This window comes from Gorilla gorilla, chromosome 16 (assembly GCF_029281585.2).
Source record: "Gorilla gorilla gorilla isolate KB3781 chromosome 16, NHGRI_mGorGor1-v2.1_pri, whole genome shotgun sequence".
Taxonomy (NCBI): Eukaryota; Metazoa; Chordata; class Mammalia; order Primates; family Hominidae; genus Gorilla; species Gorilla gorilla.
Window position 1 is genome coordinate 94,116,028 of NC_073240.2, and position 19,202 is coordinate 94,135,229.

General features: G+C 40.2%; 1 protein-coding gene across 6 annotated transcripts in view; it reads left to right on the forward strand.

Moving 5' to 3' along the window:
• Positions 1-19,202, forward strand: part of CHD2 (chromodomain helicase DNA binding protein 2) — a 144,824-nt gene that overhangs the window by 18,026 nt on the left and 107,596 nt on the right. For 5 of the 6 annotated variants that reach the window (XM_063698855.1, XM_055364203.2, XM_055364206.2 and 2 more), the window contains exon 6: positions 140-3,982. In XM_063698855.1, the coding sequence (XP_063554925.1) occupies positions 3,967-3,982 (16 nt within the window). In that variant the 5' untranslated portion in view covers positions 140-3,966. The remainder of the gene's footprint in view (positions 1-139; positions 3,983-19,202) is intronic. The other variant, XM_031002048.3, reaches the window with a different exon arrangement.

Consider the following 19,202-nt stretch of genomic DNA (forward strand, 5'->3'; position numbering starts at 1 on the left):
AAAAATAGAAATATTTAGTTTTTTGGTGCTTACCGTTGTTGTGTTATAACAATATCGTTAACATCGTCAGGACTTTGTTCCTGATAATAAAAAGCATCGATAGAAGCCGGGACCTTACCTTTCTTTCAACTTTTGACAGTAAATACCTGGGCACAGGACTTCAAAGCAAACACAGATTCCCCCTCCCCCTTAATATTTAAGAATTAAAAGATGATGAGAAATAAGGACAAAAGCCAAGAGGAGGACAGTTCGCTACACAGCAATGCATCGAGGTATGAGCTATCAACTTTCTTCCTTTTTGTCTTTTTTTTTGGGGGAGAAACCTCAGCTTACAATTGTTTACCTTGACAGACATGGATTGCTGTCTGTTTTATTGTGTTTTTCTAATTTGGATTCGTTTTTTAAAGCATGACCTTGAGATTGCTAATATGCCACACCCTAATTTTTTGGTAGCAATTTATGAAAGTTGAGTTGTGACTTAAGGCCTCTTACAGCAGTCAAAAGGTAAGGTACCTTTATTCAAAGGGGCCTTTACTGTAATGTACAGTTTTTCTGTCAGTAAATTTCAGTTTTTAGGTTTTTGTACTGCAGAAAAATGACCTTGTCGGTTTAGCCATTGCTGCATTGCACCATTTTACATACAAGGCAAATTTTTTCTTTGAAGAATCCAGGATATCTAAACTTGTAACTGAGGGCCATAGAGAAGCCTTGTAGTAGTAAATTATAGTAAATAGACATATCAGAAAGTTATATGAATGAAAAAATATACATTTAAAAACAAAATCACTTAAAGGACCCTTTGACTGATGCCTCTCAGTTTATATTTTTATGTGACTTTATATTTCTTTTGATACACTTGACATTTTAGGAAATTTTGATGTGATTTATCAAAACCTTTACTTGATGGTTGGAGTTCCTGCATTTATGAAATCAAATCTGTAATAACAAATCCTGGAATACTCTTAATACATCTATTTTGTGTTTGTTACTGTGATTAATATTTACAGTTGTATATTTTACATTTAAATTATTTTAAGGTTTGCATTTGTATGCTTAAGACATTGATTTCCTCTTGGTAGATGTATTTTATCCTCACAATTTAGATGTAGCTGCTTTAAATTTATTGATGTATTTCGACAGAGTCGTCTGGAATGCTTTATCTTCTGAAGCTTAAAAATGTACTGTTTGTGCAAATCATGATCTGTTTCACATTCCTTGGAGTACCTTGTTAGTGATGAAGTAATAAAGCCTCTGAGATGTTTTTGTTGTATGACCTCTGTATATTAATTTTTAAAAGTACATATGAATGCATTTTTTGAAGTGTTCTTTATGCATTTTCATATTATAAATTTTCAATCATGCAGTTTAACAAGGATGTGATTCATTATGTGGTTTTCCTTCCCAATTTTATTTTTGCTTTTCTAATTTTTATAAATAATACACTTTTCTATTAGGCTAGTGAATTTGAAAGTTTTGAGCATGATGTGTTACTAATATGCTGAATTCTATTTATTTTATTTGACTAAAAGCGCATATTGAGCCTTGCTTTAGAAAATAAGTTACCAAATTTTTTTGCACTGAGTTGTCACCCAGTTTGTAGTGCTGTCTTAATTGAATTGCCTGTGTAAATTACTAGATTAAATTGAGGACAGAAAAGTTTTTTACTCATCCTAAGCTGTTTTTCTCTGGAAAGTAATGACAATTTGAAGAAATGAGAACCTCCAGATATATTTGGCAAATTATTAAAGATTCAGCACTAAAATTGTTGCTCCCTTGAGTGTGTCATTTGCATAGGTCTCACATGGGTTTTGGCTTTCTTATGCAAGGTTTGTGGTTAACATCATTGATCAGACTGTGCTTTCTAATTTTAAAAAATTGAGCAGTGTTGGTATTCTTTCAGTATTTTTACTCTCACCTGGAAAACTACCTGGAAGTTGTCAGGCATTTGCTTGCTGGTAGTGGAGGTTACAGCTGTACATGAAGCATGTACTGACTGTACTTTTAAATTGGTTTGTCAAGTATACTTTGAATCATATACCTGATGGATGTCCAAAAATATTTAAGACTCTTTGAAAAGAAGATAGTTACTTTTAAATTAGTTACCCTAAATTTCATACCTTAATACATGTACATAATTATGACATCACTTCCTTTTAAAATGTGCAGCTGTAGAATGTTAGTGGTGTTTTAATGTGGTAGATTAATGTTACTTCTAGTGAGCTGAACTGTCCCTGTAATTAGTACTTTGTTCCTTCTGCCATCAGAGTTTTTATTGCCCAAAGTATAGTGTTTAGGGAATACTACGAAAATCACCTTTGCAGCCTGAGCCACAGAAGAGGAAATGAGTTTGCAGGTCAAGTAAACTTTGGTCTGAGAATTACTTTAGGATCTGGAAAGAATGAGTGCAAGTTTAGGTAAATCTGGTAATATCCTGTTTTTGGAAATAGTGCAGTAGTTAATAGTGGTTATATAAGTTTGTATTTTAATTTGAAGTTAATGCTAAAGTCTGTTATACTTTATCACGATTTTTGAAAATTAAAAACTTTAAAAAACGCGATTTTAAAAACATTTGATATTTGTAAAATTTCTAAGTATTTAAAACAAAGTTTTAGTGATGGACATACGAGAAGTATACCATACTTTTTATCTGAATAATTTGCAGCTTGGGGATAACTTAAGTAACATCAAAGAATGAAAACGGGACTGTGTGCACACAAAGAGTTCAGTGTGTTCTCTAGGGCACCACGTTAGCAATTTATCTTAAGAATTGAACGAGTTTATTAAATTTATCTCCAAATCGTCTGCCTTTGAGCCAGATTTATTTTTATAACCTGAGGTGCGGGTGAATCCTACAATTTTCAGGGGCGCTTTACCAGATATTCTAAAAGGCTGGGGATGATTAGAAATGGCATAATGCAGTTACTTGTGTACTAGAACAGGCAGTTTAACTGGCAGCCATTTTATGACGCTGATAATACATTAAAAAACGGGATTTTGGAGAAGACTGAATCTAAACTAATAGAAATCTGAAATACCAAAGCCTATTTCCTTCCCCCTCTCTGCTCTTCTGGGGAACTCTGGTGCCGAAATAAAAGGCAGTTCGATAGTTAGGGCACGCAGCAGCTCTTTGAGCCCCTGGCATCTTGGTGCAGGTCCAGCTCAGTCACAAAATGGCTGTTCCTTTGTGCCGCAGCGCTGACAGACATACTGCATTGCACTGTGTACTCGCCAAACAGCAGGAAGTTGCCGTGCCGAGTTCAAAGGCCGGCCGGCGCCGGCGCGGGGTGCTGATTGGCTGTGCGCGCGCCTGGTAACAGCAGGGTCAACGGCGGCGCCTTCGGCAGCCTCCGCCCCGTGACGTCAGACGGCTCCCCGCGGGGGCGGGGAGAGAACGCAGTGACGTCTGGCCGCGTGCGCATGTCGGGCGCTTTCTCCTCCCCCTACCCAGGGAGCCGCACGCCGAGGGGAAAAGGAAGGGAACTCTAGTTGGGACTTTCCGGTGGGCGGCTTCTTTCCTGGACGCGTTTGCTCCTGGCAGTGTTGTCCGCCCTTGCCTGTAGCGGTCCGCACCCTGTAGTTTGTTCTTTTGCCCATTTCCGGGAATGGTTTATCCTCTTTGAGAAGCGGCTGCTTTTGGAGAAAAAGTGCAGGCACTATTTATAAATTTTAAAGGCACTATTTGGAAATCTTAAAATAGAAAATTTGCCCAGTTTTACATTTTCCCTTTTCATACCTTAGCGTCCCTTCTCCCCGCCCCCGTGCAGTGTGAAGAGATGAGTGGGTTTAATTTTGTTACAATTGACCAAAACGTTTGAGTGTCAGAGGCGGATACTTTTATTTTAGTGAAAACCTCTTGACGGGTGTTAACAGCTGTTTAATACATGGCTCATAAACAAAGGGAAGATTATTTGAACTTGTCCCCATGCGTTTTTACTTGGTACGGTACATTTTCTCAGTTGGCATTTGATGGAGAAAAACTCAGGTCAGTATGTGCTAAGTACTATATATTTAAGATTCACAGTGGGATAGTTTAGTAGAAAATAGAAAATTTCACGTTCAATAATATTAAAAAGTGGCAGAATACAGCGTTAGGCAACCATTACTATGTAAGTAAATGTCAGAAAACTACTCTTTTAAGTGTTAATAGCACTTGCTAATGCAGGGTGACTGACAGCTTGGCTGATAGTGGGGTCACTTGGCCAAATCTTCAGAATTATCTTCCCCAGGCCTCCATTTCGGGAATTCTGAGTCCCGGTAAACGGTTGGGTTTATGCTCACTGGTTTGCCTTGTTTGGAAACCTTTACAAGGATTTCTGGTTAAAACTTCATCGTTCAGCAACGATGTCTTAATAATTAAATTACACATACTGAATTTAAGCAAGCAAGAAATTCAGTGGATTTATCTACTGTGGACAAAGTTTTTTTCCTGCCATACTAGAGTTTTTTTAGCAGTTGGGAGTAGGCTGTCCTGTAGTTAGCCATAGTTCAGAGTTATTTTAGTAAAGTGTGTTACTTCAAAGGAGATGTTGACCCTTCAGTGCAGGTGACATTTGCTTGGGCGTATGTCAAGTTTCTGAATACAGTCTGTGAAAGTTAGAATTCACTATGGTAGTGAGTTTTGTAGGTTCTCATAATCTAGGTTCTTTGGGAAGAATTATTTGGATAGTTTGTGAAAACTAGCTGAAATTGCTTTTTCTGTTACAGAGAAGTGTTCATCAAATAATTTGTACCTGATTTTAAAATTATATGCTCAAATGTGTATTGCGTATAAAATGCTAAACATCTTCAGAGAATTAAGTATTTATAGAACTTGATGAACATTTAACTGTAGCTTCCAACTTAAAGTATGCCTGCCACAAGAACAAAGGTAATAATCTCACCTCCCTTTTTGTGTAGAGACTGAATTCTAATTAGTTGTGTTAATATTTTAGTATTTGCTGAATACCTTTCAATTCCTAAAACTGGGGTCAAAGTAGTCAACATTGCAGTTAATTATTTTTTAAGAGGATATGAACTATTCTGTTTAAGATATTTTAGCCTAAATACCATTATGAGTTAAAATGCATACCATGATACAACAATTTACCTATTAACTGTTGACAGTCTTGCAGCCAATTAAGTTTTTTAAAGAACCAGTGTTCTTAGGTATGTTTGTTGAGCCTTCTACTTTTTTTCCCTTTGATGTGGGGAATAGCATCAAGCAGCAAGAGAAGAGTGTTGATCGATTTCTCTCTCTCTCTCTCTCTCTCTCTCTCTCTCTATCCTTGCCGTTTAAAATATGCACTTTCCAACTAGTATTTGGCCGTTAGGGAGTTAGTATCTTTGTAGAGATTAAGTCAGCAGAGGAAGGTGGGCAAATAATATTTTTGATAAAGACTTTTGGTTGTGACAGGTGTAGCAAGTTATTGCTTGAGGAGTGAATCTGGAAGTTTATTTGAATTTTAACTAAAACTCACAGATTTTATCATTAGTTTACTCTCCCTTACCCCCAAATAAAACAACTGACAGTTATGAGAGAACTCCTGAGACCACCTGGTATTTCCAAACTCCTATCATTTCTCCCATAAAATTTGATACGCTAAGTTTGTTTCTGGTATAAAAATTGAGTGACTGCTCTGTGTCAGCCATTAAATTTTTTCTTGCTATGAGCCATCTTTTTTTTTTTTTTTTTTTAAAGATCCTTTAGTTTTTAGCTTCTTCTTGGTAACCTTAGAACAACCTTAGAACATTGCTTCCTTGAAGAACTTGGCTTTCTTGATTTGGTGTCACTTGAACAAAGAAACTTAAAAAAAAATTCCTCTAAGAGTGTATTTTGTGTACAGGTGAAAGTAACTTTGTGGCTTGGTTACACTGGGTGTGTCACAGCTGAGTAACTCCCTCCTGCACTTCAGCTTGACTAAGCATTGAGTTCACATGTATATACCTTTGCAAAGTTGCCATTCACAACTTGTTTTGGAACTTAAGGGTTAACAGTATAAAGCCTGAGTAACAAAACTTGACTTAGTCATCCAATGTCCAGGCTGGATTGTATTTTTATTTTGTAATCAGTAATTCAGCACAGTGCTGGAACACATTACTCACATTTGTCTTATGACCCTTTTCTGTAATCAGTGGAATCTTTAATTGATAAAGCAAGTCTAGGGGGAGAGACCTTTTTAAAAAAAAGCTCCTATATACTGAATATATTTGAGCCCTGATTATGAAGTGAGGGACAAGGCTTTTCTTTTTGAAATAAATGATGGAGGATATAGATATGTGGTAGCCATTCATGCTACATAATTTAGCATTTTATTGTTAATATGTTTGGTTATGGGTCTTTTTTTTTGGTATTTCAACATGTTCTGGACTGGATATCATACTGAAAAGTATTTCAGTTCTCATTACTGAGTCCCTGTAGTTTGGGGAAAATGTGATCACTGATCTTGAAGGAGAGAATGTTTCAGAAGCATCTGGCTAAGGCAGGATTGTAGAGATAGTCTTGATTTTATACTTTGGATTTAATTCTGATGAGTCATTTTGTCACTTGTGTATGCTTATCTGTTACCTCTGTGCCTGGCAAGAGCTAGGTATGAGTTCAGCTTTTACTTTAGTCCCGAAAATTTTTGTTCCCAGTTTAGGCCAGTGAAGAAGCACTTACGATTGGACTTGTAATTTTCTCATTTTAAAAATGTAGATAATGGTCATCTTCATTGGGTCATGAAGATTAAATAATACAGTGCCCATAAAATGCTTAGCAAAGAGCCCATCACATTAAAAGTGCTCAATAAATGTAAGCTTTTAGTAAGGTTATTTTATTCTTACTGTTTGTTTCATCTTACTTTCTTGCACCCCTCCTTCATATCCTAAGTTCTTCTTCAGGAGCTAGGTTGGCCCTGAGGAACTCGCTGGTTGTCTTGGCCTACCAGGAGAGTTTGTTTAGGCCAGTTACAGGAGAGATTTGTGAGAATGATTTTAGGAGGCAAGTCCTCATTTAGTCAGCTTGGATGCGTTTTACAGTTCATCCTCTCTTAGAATTTTTTTTTTTTTTGTGAAGAGCCAGCCTTTTGAGAGAGCATATGACTCTTCCTGGACTACAACAGCTTCTTGTGTGAATCACAGCCCTGCTTTTGCCAGTTAGTCTGAGTAGATAACTACCCACCCCCACCCCCCCAAGCTGATAATTATTGCCCTGGTTTATCCTCTGTCTCATTTCCCCTCTCAAGCTGTTATAGAATGAATACTGAATACTATGGTGCACTGCTCCATGGATATAAATGTAACAGCAGTAATATTTACAACCAATGTCTAATTGGCTGTAGCTTGCTTTCAGTGTTCAGTCTAAACCATAGGACTATATATTTGTCTTAGCATAATGCCGAACATGCAAGTCTGCTTAAACTATAGTCTTAAGATTTGTGTGTTTTGGGTTTCCTCTACTTCCTCTATTTCCTGTCTTCTTTGGGTTATAGGTCAAATGGGTTCTACTTTTTATTCCCATTTCAGACTGTGGAGAGCTTCCAAAAATACCAGTGTCCATCCCTGCCCCTAGGATCTAGTTAATTTTTAAAAGCTCTCTGTGTTTCAAATTTGCATGTGTTTCTGTATGTTTGCAGTATCTCCGTGTGTTTTCAAATCTTCTGATGGAGCACTTCGTGTACTTTAACCCTTGGTCTTTCCATTGCCTGTCCCATTTTTAAATTCCCTTTTTAGTCTTAATAGCTGCTTGAGTTAGGACCTCTGGAAGCAAAAGTGGGGTAGGATGCTGACGGGGAATTGTAGGCTTGATGGAAGAAGTTGTTTCTATATTAAATGTCATGGCAGATCCAGTTCTAGGCATACCTTTAAAATGTATACACAGGCTGGGCGTGGTAGCTCACTCCTGTAATCCCAGCAGTTTGGGAGGCCCAGGCAGGCGGATCACTTGAGGTAGGGAGTTTGAGAACAGCCTGGCCAACATGGTGAAACCCTGTCTCTACTAAAAATACAAAGATTAGCTGGACATGATGGTGGGTGCCTGTAGTCCCAGCTACTTGGGAGGCTGAGGCCGGACAATCTCCTGAAGCTGGGAGGCGGAGGTTGCAGTTAGACGAACTGACACACCACTGCACTCCAGCCTGGGAGACAGGGTGACCAAAAAAAAAAAAAAAGAAAAAAGATAAAAAATGTATATGCAGGTGGGCTTTCTCACCTCAAGATTCTGAATTCCTTGTAAGTGTCTTCTAGTTGCTTTAAGCTCTTGTGGTCGTCTCTTCCTTAGTGTACTCTCCTTACATCCTTTGGAAGTTTAGATTTTAGAATTATTTACTTGGAATGCAGTTACATTCCATTTAAACTTCCTTTCCCTTGGGTTTATAAAAACATTGGTGGGTTGTGAATTGTGACCGACATTGAAAAAATACAAAAGAATATGATAATAAACTCCAGGGTGTATCCCATTTGTATGGGTTGTTTCTGAGTCTAGCAGTGCCTGCTAGCTGGTAATCTTTCACTTTGGATTTTTTGTTGTTGGGACAGAGTCTCACTCTGCTGTGCTGGGATTACAGGTGTGAACCATCATACCCAGCCTCCTGGTGGCATTACAGATGCCTGAGGCTGGATAATTTGTTACTGTGGGGAGCTGTCTCATACACAGTGCAGTGCTGCAATCCCAGTCTCAGCTGGGATTTTCCCACCTCTGCCTCCCAAGGAGCTGGGACCACAGGTGTGTACCACCCCACCTGTCTAATTTTTGTAGAGATGGGTTTGGACCATGTTGCCCAGGCTGGTCTCTAATTCTTCGGCTCACCTAGACCTCCGAAAGTGCTAGGATTACAGATGTGAGCCACCGTACCTGGCCTTCACTTTGGATTTTATCAGGAAGGAATATTGTACATGGTGAACATTTTGTAGAAAAATACCAAAGTAGATTTATATTTATTGAGTGCTTACTCTGGGTAAGGGACTGTTTTAAGGGTTTTACGTGTGTGTGTGTGTGTATGTATGTATGTATATATATACGCGTATATATATACGCGTATATATACGCGTATATATACGCGTATATATACGCGTATATATACATATATATATATATATTTTTTTCTTTTGAGACAGGGTTTCACTCCCATCTCTCACACTGGAGTGCAGTGGTACAATCTCGGTTCACTGCAACCTCCACCCTCCAGGCTCAAGCAGTTCTCCTGCCTTAGCCTCCCTAGTAGCTGGGACTACAGGCACATGCCACTGCACTTGGCTAATTTTTTGAATTTTTTGTAGAGAGGGGGTTTCGCCATGTTTCCCAGGCTGATGTTGAACTGGGCATGAACCGCCATGCCTGGCTATATGTATATTTTATTTAATATGAAAGTCAGTATAGCAAAAATGTTAGTAACCCTCCTAAAGTTAACCAACTCACCAAATGAACGATTACATAGTCCTCTTCCTTTAAAGGCCTGTGGGTGACCTTAGGTCCTGCTGATCTTACTTATTTATTTTTTTGAGACGGAATCTCACACTCTGTTGCCTAGGTTGGAGTGCAGTGGCGCCGTCTCAGCTCACTGCAACCTCTGCCTCCCAGGTTCAAGCGATTGTTCTGCCTCAGCCTCCCGAGTGGTTGGGATCACAGGCGTTTGCCACCATATACCCAGCTACTTCTTACTGTTTTTAGTAGAGATGGGATTTCACCGTGTCGGTCCGGCTGGTCTCAGATTCCTGACCTCAAATGATCTTCCCACCTCCGCCTCCCAAAGTGCTGGGATTACAGGGGTGAGCCACTGCGCCTGGTCCCTGCTGAGCATTTACTACCCATGCCGTTCTGTTCCTTCAGTTCCATTGTGTGCTTACCAAGGATTAGTAGATACATCTTGAATTTGTTTATGCTGGTTGTACGGTCATGCGTTGCTTAACAATGGAGATACATTCTGAGAAGTATGTCGTTAGGTGATCTTGTAGTTGTGTGAACATCTCACACAAACCTAGGTATAGCCTACTGCACACTTACGCTGTAGCCTGTTGCTCCTAGGCCACAACTGTATAGAGCATGTTACAGTACTGAATGCTGTAGGTGATTGTAATACAATGGTAAATATTTGTGTATCTAAACAGAAAAGGTACAGTTAAAATACAGTATTACAGTCTTACGGGATCACTGTTGTATATGACACCAGTCATTGACCTAAACTTCCTTATGTGGTGCATGATACTTGTAACTTTGCATTTTAATTAAATAGCAAGTCAGTAGGTGAAATGATTGTGAGAGATTGTTTCAGTGAAAACTAAGTTGAATGCTTTAGGAAGACTAAATAATAGCATGTATACTACCTCCTAAGAATCTAGAACTTGTTCTGATTGCTTTGTATGTGTTAGTTTATGTAATTCTCACCACTCCTGAGGCACATATGCTTATCCCTATTTGCTAGATGAGAAAATTGAGTCACAAGGAGAGTAGATGGTAGAATTGGGATTCAAACAGTGGCAGCTTGATTCCAGCATTGATGAAGCATCTTGTGAAAAGTTTCTGTCAAATTAATGGGTGAGAGGAAACTTAGCCGGGTGTAGTGGTTGATGCTTGTAATCCCAGCACTTTGGGAGGCTGAGGCTGGCAGATCAGTTGAGGCCAGGAGTTCGAGACCAGCCTGGCCAACATGGTGAAACCCTGTGTCTACTAAAAATACAAAAATTAGCTGGATGTGGTGGTTCACTTCTGTAATACCGGCTATTAGGGAGGCTGAGGCAGAGACGCTTGAACCTGGGAGGCGGAAGTTGCAGTGAGCTCAGATCGCACCACTCCACTGTAGCCTGGGCAACAGAGTGAGACTGTGTCCCCCCAACCCCTGCCCAAGAAAAAATCAACATCAACAAAAAAAGAGGAAACTAATGTATATGAGACTGGGGAAAATAGTAAAAATCTTGCATAATTCTGTAGTTTGCTTCTTTTTAAACACTTTGCATTTTAAAGAAGCAGACTCAAAATCACAGTGCACTGTGGGTGTGATTGATGCCAGACACACATTCTGCTGTTCAAAAGGCCATGACTCTACATCAAAAGATTCTAGTTAAAATGTTGCCCTGAAGTGATGCTCATGGGGATAGTATAAGAAACAAATGTGCAAAGATGGGTAGATGGGAGGTACTGGAGGCCTCAGAACTTCACCTTTGTGCAGTTTGTCCTCCATTGCCACACATGAACTTTGGATTTGGCCACAAGTTTTGAAGATCTGTGCTTTGCTTCAAGTTTGTTTTTTTTTTGTTCAAAACTTAGTTCCCAGACAGGTTTTGCATGAGATTCACTTGGAGAATTTTAAAAGCCCAGCTCCCTGTCTGGGCTTAGGAGCCACGTAGTAGGTTTGAGGAATTGTCCAAAGCTCTGGGTGGGTCTGTGGCATAGCTAGGCTTGAGAACTGTTGTGTTTATCTGCCGTCTGGGGGAATAGTTCTTGAGCGTGTTGTGTGTTGACAATCTTGAGGCGGAGTCTCGCTCTGTCGCCTGGGCTGGAGTGCGGTGGCGCAGTCTCGGCTTACTGCAACCTCTGCCTCCTGGGTTCAAGTGATTCTCCTGCCTCAGCCTCCCAAGTAGCTGGGATTACAGGTGTGCGCCACCGTGCCTGGTTAATTTTTGTATTTTTGTTTTGTTTTGTTTTGAGACGGAGTCTCGCTCTGTTGCCTGAGCTAGAGTGCAATGGCTCGATCTTGGCTCACTGCAGCCTCCACCTCCTGGGTTCAAGTGATTCTCCTGCCTCAGCTTTCCGAGTAGCTGGGACCACAGGTGCCCGCCACCACGCCTGGCTAATTTTTTGGATTTTTAGTAGAGACGGGGGTTTCGCTATGTTGGCCAGGCTGGTCTCAGACTCCTGACCTCGTGATCCGCCAACCTTGTGACCCGCCCGCCTCGGCCTCCCAAAGTGCTGGGATTACAGGCGTGAGCCACTGCGCCAGGCCCTGACAAACTAAAATGGTTAGTGTGTCTTCCATTTAGATGCAGGTTGGCATTCAAACAGAGGCAATATAGGACTGGTAAATTGTAATTTCAAAGGAAAGCAGTAATGGATCAAACTCTTGCACTGTTCTCTTTCCCTTGCTTAAAAAAAAGTCTGTTTCCTCTGAATCTAGCTTTATATAGACGTTTAAATCCTTAAGTTTACTTGCTAAAAATCACCTGCGGTGCTTGTTCAACATATTCCCAGATTTCTTGCTTGAAAGTTAAAAAATTCAGCAATTCTAGGGTTGTGTCCAAGAATCTGTATGTTGAACAGCAACCTCAGTTGATTCTTGTACTGAGGCAAGTTTGGGAATAAGGTCAGTGTGGGACGGGGTTTCGATCTTTTCTGTTCTGTTCTGCTGCTTTTTAGCTGTAGAATCTTGGGCAGGAGCGTCTGAGCCTGTTTCTTCATCTTTTAAAATAGAGTAAGGGTAGTACTTGTCTCTTAGGGAAGGAAGTTCAAATTAAATAAAATGATACTTCTAGGCAGTGGTCTTTAACTGGTGGCAGGTTTGTCCCCTTCCATTACCCTGGACATTTTTGCTTGTCACTCTGGGGGTGGGGGTGTTACTGGCCTCTAGTGGGTAGAGGCCAGAGATGCTACCCAACATCCAAGAGTGTGTATGAGACAGCTCCCCACAATAACAAATTATCCAGCCTCAGGCATCTATAATGCCACCACTAGGCTGGGCACGGCAGTTGACACCTGTAATCCCAGCAGTTTGGGAGGCTGAGGTGGGATCCCTTGAGCCAGGAGTTCGAGACCAGCTTGGGCAATTTAGGGAGATGCCATTTCTACAAAAAATGTAAAAATTAGCTGGGTGTGGCAGTATGCACCTATAGTCCCAGCTATTTGGAAGGCTGAGGTGGGAGGATTGCTTCAGTCCAAGAGCTTGCGGCTGCAGTGAGCTGTGATCACATTACGTGCACTCCATCCTAGGCAACTGAGCAAGACCCTGTCTCCAAAAAAAACAAAAACCCTATGATTGAGAAACCGTGCTTGCCATGGTAAATGTTGGTTGTTAGTAATAAAGTTGAGGCCCTTTGCGGTTTCTTCTCTGGCCTGATCCAGGGACCCCTCTTACTCCCATGACGTTATGGGCATACGTTTCACATTTATTATTGGGATTGGTAATCAGATCTTTTAATCTCCTTTGAACTTTGGGAGTTGCTGAAAGCACCATATATTTTATAAAAGTCTAAAGTTTATAACCTAAACAATAGCTAACTAAAGACAAGACTCACAGGGCTGAAAGGAACTCTTGGTCAAATTGGTCCATCTGTCCTTAGGGCGTTAATGGGTGTAAATACATTGCCTGAGGTGGTTAAGTATTCTTTTGTTAATGAATTCTGGGGAGAACTCCCCTTGTAACTGCTTTTCACAGCTTGGTTATTTACAAAGACTTTTGTTTTTACCTGAATAGAAAGCTGCTTTTGTCTTTTGTGTATTAGCACATTGCCAGATCCTGATTAGGTAGATATTTGTGAAGTGCCTTAACTAATTTGTACCTTAACCAGGTTTCTTGCTAGAATACATGTTTCTCTAATGTACGCCTGGGTGCTAATAGTTTGGTGCTATGAAAACTACTTATATTTGGTTATTGGGGAGCAGTAGTAGTATGCATGATGAGGCTAAGGTGATGCCTGCCTGGCTTCAGCTGTGAATTTTAGAAATACACTGATTAAAGGTAAATTTTTCTGTCCTTACTGCTGGATTTCTTAATCTGGGAGGTACTTGATGGAATTTAGCCTTTTTATCCCTTGAAATTATAAGCAGCATTTTGTGTGCACTTTTTCTTATACATGTACCTTTTTCTGCTGTCAAAAGACAAAATTTCAACAAATTGAATATAAAGATCTAATTGGATTTTATTATTGATTAACAAATTAGGTAGCACCCCATCTATAAAAAAATAGGTGCCCATTGGGCATGGTGGAACAATCGGTTTTTATAAGGTTGAGCAGGAACAGGGAAACAACATAGTACAAAAATGTGGGTTAACATCAGGTTACTTGAGGTTATTTTCCTTATAAGGGTTAAAGCAGAGGGAACTTCCTTATGCCAGCTCACACTGTCTGTCTGGGGATTTGGGTATCTTCTTTCCTGAAAGTAAGGTAAACAATTTAGAAGTTTAACATGAGTGACTCTATTTTGGTTTGGTCTGTTAGGGTCTAGGAGCTCGGTCCAAATTAGTGGCCTTCCATAGATTCTATTTAACACTGGAAGGGGAGGGTCCGTAGTGTTGTGTGTGTTAGCGTGACTGCCGAGAGCCCTGCTGAATCCTGGGGAGGGGCCTGCACTGTAGAACTGATCAGTTCTACAATGTTAGAAACAGACCTCTTTTCTCAGAAATTAAGAATTCAGAAAAGTTCAAAGGATGTAATTAAAGTTTTTTTTTTTTTTTTGAGACAGAGTCTCGCTCTGTTGCCCAGGCTGGAGTGCAGTGGTGGGATCTCAGCTCACTGCAAGCTCCGCCTCCCGGGTTCACGCCATTCTGCTGCCTCAGCCTCCCGAGTAGCTGGGACTACAGGTGTGTGTCACCACGCCCGGCTAATTTTTTGTATTTTTAGTAGAGACAGTGTTTCACCGTGTTAGCCAGGATGGTCTCCATCTGACCTTGTCATCTGCCTGCCTCGGCCTCCCGAAGTGCTGGGATTACAGGCGTGAACCACCACGCCCGGCCTAATAAAGTTTTAAAATAAAAAAGTTAGACATAGCTAGGGTCACTTTTATGATTTTGGCATATAAAGAGTTGGCACTTACAAAATGTACATGGTTATGTAAATATGTTTTGTGTTTTAAAAATTTAGCAGTTTTGAAATTTTCTTTTTGATATTGTGAAAGGAAAATAAATCTCGGGATCTCCAAATTACTAAGCCAAAGGGAAAAGTGAAGCTGGGAACTGTCCCATTTTTTTCCTAAATAAGATAGCTAGAAAAATAAAAATGCTACATACCTCCCTAACAATTTGCCCACAAGGAAATTCCTTGTGGACAAAGAACTCAAAGCCATCCCCCTCTGTTCACTTAAGACAAATGCATATCTGATTGCTTCCTCTGCCCTGTTGTTTTGCTAAGCCAGACTGAGGCATAATGACTATGCCTCTACTCTCTTCTCACATGGAACTTGTGTATTCAGTGAAAGGCTAATCAAGAGACTTAAAAGAATGCAACTGTTTGTCTGTTATCTACCTATGACCTGGAAGCCCCCTCCCCTGCTTCCAGTTGTCCGGCCTTTCCAGGCCAAACCAGTGTGCATCTTACACATCTTGATGTCTCATGTCTCCCTAAAATGCGTAAAAACCAAGCTGTGCCCCATCACCCTGGGCACATACCATCAGGACCTCCTGAGGATGTGTCACGGGCACGTTCTTAACCTTGGCAAAATAAACTTTCTAAATTGATTGAGCTCTGTCTCAGATACTTTTGGGCTCACAGTATTTACAGACCTAATTCAGCCCTAATCTAGCTGCTGCATTTAGTTGCATAGTGTGAATATTTCACATTTTACTTTTACATTTTCATAAATGGGTATGTGGATTATTTAGGTTTTTTTATGAACAGAGCTCTGAATATTTATTTGCCTCGTCCTATACAAGTTTGATAATTTGTCTACGTTACATGCCGACAAATTGAATTGCAGGATTCATACACTTTTTTATTTTTTTGAGTCGGAGTTTCACCCTGTTGCTCAGGCTGGAGTGCAATGGTGCAACCTCAGTTCGGTGCAACCTCAGTTCACTGCAGCCTCCACCTCCCATGTTCAAGCGATTCTCCTACCTTGGCCTCCCGAGTAACTGGGACTACAGGCGTATGCCACCATGCCCAGCTAATTTTTGTATTTTTAGTAGAGACGGGGTTTCACCATGTGGTCCAGGATTGTCTCAGTCTCCTGACCTCGTAATCTGACCGCCTCGGCCTCCCAAGTTGCTGGGATTACAGGCATGAGCCACTGCTCCTGGCTGATTCGTATACATTTTAACGGTTACTGGCTATTCTTACAATTATTTAATACTAAGAGACTTTAATTTCTGCAAAGCAGATGAGTGCAAAATAACCAGTTATAATGTTTCCCAAGTTAACACAGGTTTAGTTATTTTTAAAAATGAGTTTATTGGCCATTTCAGTTTCTTCTCCGTAATTGCGTATCCATTTTCTTTGTGCAGTTTTTGGTTGGATTTTTGATAGGTAATTCTTCATATGTTGTGTATCTATATACTTTGTTATGTGTACATTGAAATTTTGTTTCCCAGTCCGTCTGGGAAACAAGTTACTTGTCTTTTAACCTTGTTTATAGTAATAACTTATTCTGAAGAAGCACAGGACTTGAACCAAAGGTGGAGAGTTTAAAGAACTACATCCAGTATTCTTTACCAATAAGAAATGTGTGGCCAGGCGCAGTGGCTCATGCCTGTAATCCTAGCAGTTTGGGAGGCCAAGGCGGGCGGATTACGTGAGGTCCGGAGTTCAAGACCAGCCTGGCCGACATGGTGAAACCCTGTCTCTACTAAAAATACAAAACAATTAGCCAGGTGCAGTGGGGCACGCCTGTAATTCCAGCTACTCTGGAGACTGAGGCAGGAGAATCGCATGAACCCTGGAGGCGGAGGTTACGGTGAGCCGAGATCACGCCACTGCACTCCAGCCTGGGCTACAGAGCGAGACTTGGTCTCAAAAAACAAGCAAAAAAAAAAAAAAGGTGTGACTAGTCAGTCTTCTTTGCTTTTCCATCTTAAGACATATAGAAGTGACTGAGAAGGAATAGTTACGCAATAACTTTGGTTTAATAATCAGTTCAACTGAAGAATGTATGTAAATAAGGGCAGTGATACCTAACGCTGATAGTTGATAGTGTGGATTGCATAATTCAGACTGTGGGGTGATATCCTACACACACACATACACACACACACTCTTGGGCTTTGTCTTCTTTATAGGTAAGGATTAGGAGAATTTTGGCATATGCCTGACACATAAGTGCTCCGTAAATATTAGCTATTGTATCACTGGTAGGAAGTTAGCCTGGAAGTAAGTTTTATGGAATTCCAGTGTAGATTGCTTTGTGATTGTTTTGCCAGATTTTGCTTTCACCCACAAAAACACTAAGCTCTGCCAACCAGTTCGGCCATTTTGTAAGTTAGGAAAATAAACAGTAAAGTGAAATGGCGGCTCTTGGGCGGGGCTCCCACAGGCTGGCTCCTTTTAAGTGGAATGTTGCTGTGCTGCCCTCTTGTGGCCATTTGGGAAACGGCGATTAAAAATGGAACAGTAACTGTTACTGGCACTTCGTTTCAAAGTCCAGTTGCAAGAAGGTTAATCACTCCATTTTTACCTACTTCAGAAAGTATTTTGAAGAGATACCAAATTCTTTTTATCCACAAGCAAAAGGAAGTGGTAAACCTTTTTCTCATCAGCATTTATTTTTGATTGGAATCTGAATTCCCAGTTTTGACTTGTTTTTTTAATATGTGTATTGTATTTTCCTTTTAATTATTTAAGTAAAAAATTATAAAAGTTGTTTGCAATTTAGATGTTGAATAATTTTCAGATAGTTGTTTTTCATGAAGATTCTGTATATATGTTGGATAGTCATTCCTGAAAATCCAATGTTTAATTGCCCTGTAACTAGTAAGCCATTGGTAGTCAGCTAATTTTATTACTTTGTTATTTAGGTGAAGGCTTAAAGGACTCCACTTACTAACTCAGTCTGACCCTTTCTATTAGTCTTGTGGGCTTTCTACCACCTCTACTAAACCAGCACTAAAGCTACAGCTTAGTACTAATAGTATTTACTATTATAATTATTAGGTATTAATGGCAATTCTACATAGTCTTTTAGGAAATGTCGTTTTTTTAAGGGAATAATTTGAATATATATATACGTATATATACACATGTACGCTATATATACACATATACATATATATACACACACATATATATATATACATATATATATTTTTTTGGAGACAAGAGTTTTGCTCTTGATGCTTGGGCTGGAGTGCAGTGGTGTGATCTCGGCTCACTGAAACCTCCACCTCCTGAGTTCAAGCGATTCTCCTGCCTCAGCCTCCAAAGTAGCTGGGATTACAGGTGCATGCCACCATACCTGGCTGATTGTTTTTTTAGTAGAGGCTGGGTTTCACCATGTTGGCCAGGCTGGTCTTGAACTCCTGACCTCAGGTGTTCCACCCGCCTTGGCCTCCCAAAGTGCTGGGATTACAGGCTTGACCCACCATGCTCGGCCCATAATTACACTTTTTTTTTTTTTTTGAGACGGAGTCTGGCTGTGTCGTCCAGGCTGGAGTGCAGTGGCACGATCTCATTTTCCATTTCCAGTTTATTTAGTGATTATTCCTCTTATGAGAAGTATGAAAATTAAGTAATGACTTTGTTAAGGCTTTTTTTTTTCTTCTTTAAGCAGTTCCCCTCATTAGTATTTGTATTCAGTCTTACATCTGATTGTGGTTCCAAAAACAATTTAAAAACACTTTTTTTTTTTGGAGACGGAGTCTTGCTTTGTTGCCCAGGCTGGAGTGCAACGGCACGATTGCGGCTCACTGCAACCTCTGCCTCCTGGGTTCAAGTGATTCTCCTGCCTCAGCCTCCCGAGTAGCTGGGACTACAGGCACACTACCATGCCCAGCTAATTTTTTGTATTTGTAGTAGAGATGGGGTTTCACCGTGTTAGCCAGGATGGTCTCCCATCTCCTGACCTCATGATCTTCCCATCTCAGCCTCCCAAAGTGCTGGGATTACAGGCGTGAGCCACCACGCCTGGCCTAAAAACACTTTTTTAAAACACTCATTCAAATCTTTGCTTGTTTTCTGTAGGGTGGGATGTACTTGCCGCCCTTGGTTTGGATTTGGCTCTCATGATTAGACTTACTTTAGACAATTAACTAGTTTAGACATTAAAAATACTTAAGGTATATAATGAAGTGCTGTGAATTCACTATTAAGCTTCACTACTAAGTTTCAGTCATAAAATGTCACTAGTATCATTCCCTGAGAGCATCTGCCTCCCTCAACCCCTAAAGGTAAATATAGTTGTGAACTTGGTGTTAATCTTTTCTTGGGTTTGATTTTCATTGTTGTTATTTTTGAAATTACACGAGTAATCCATGGAACTCACAAGTATACTTCAAATAACCCATCCCTAACAGAGTAAACCAGTGTTAGCAATGTGGTGATTAAAATGCATTTATACACATAAATATATGCTGACAGAAAAACGGCTTTTTTTTTTCCTCAGAAGGTATTGTTGT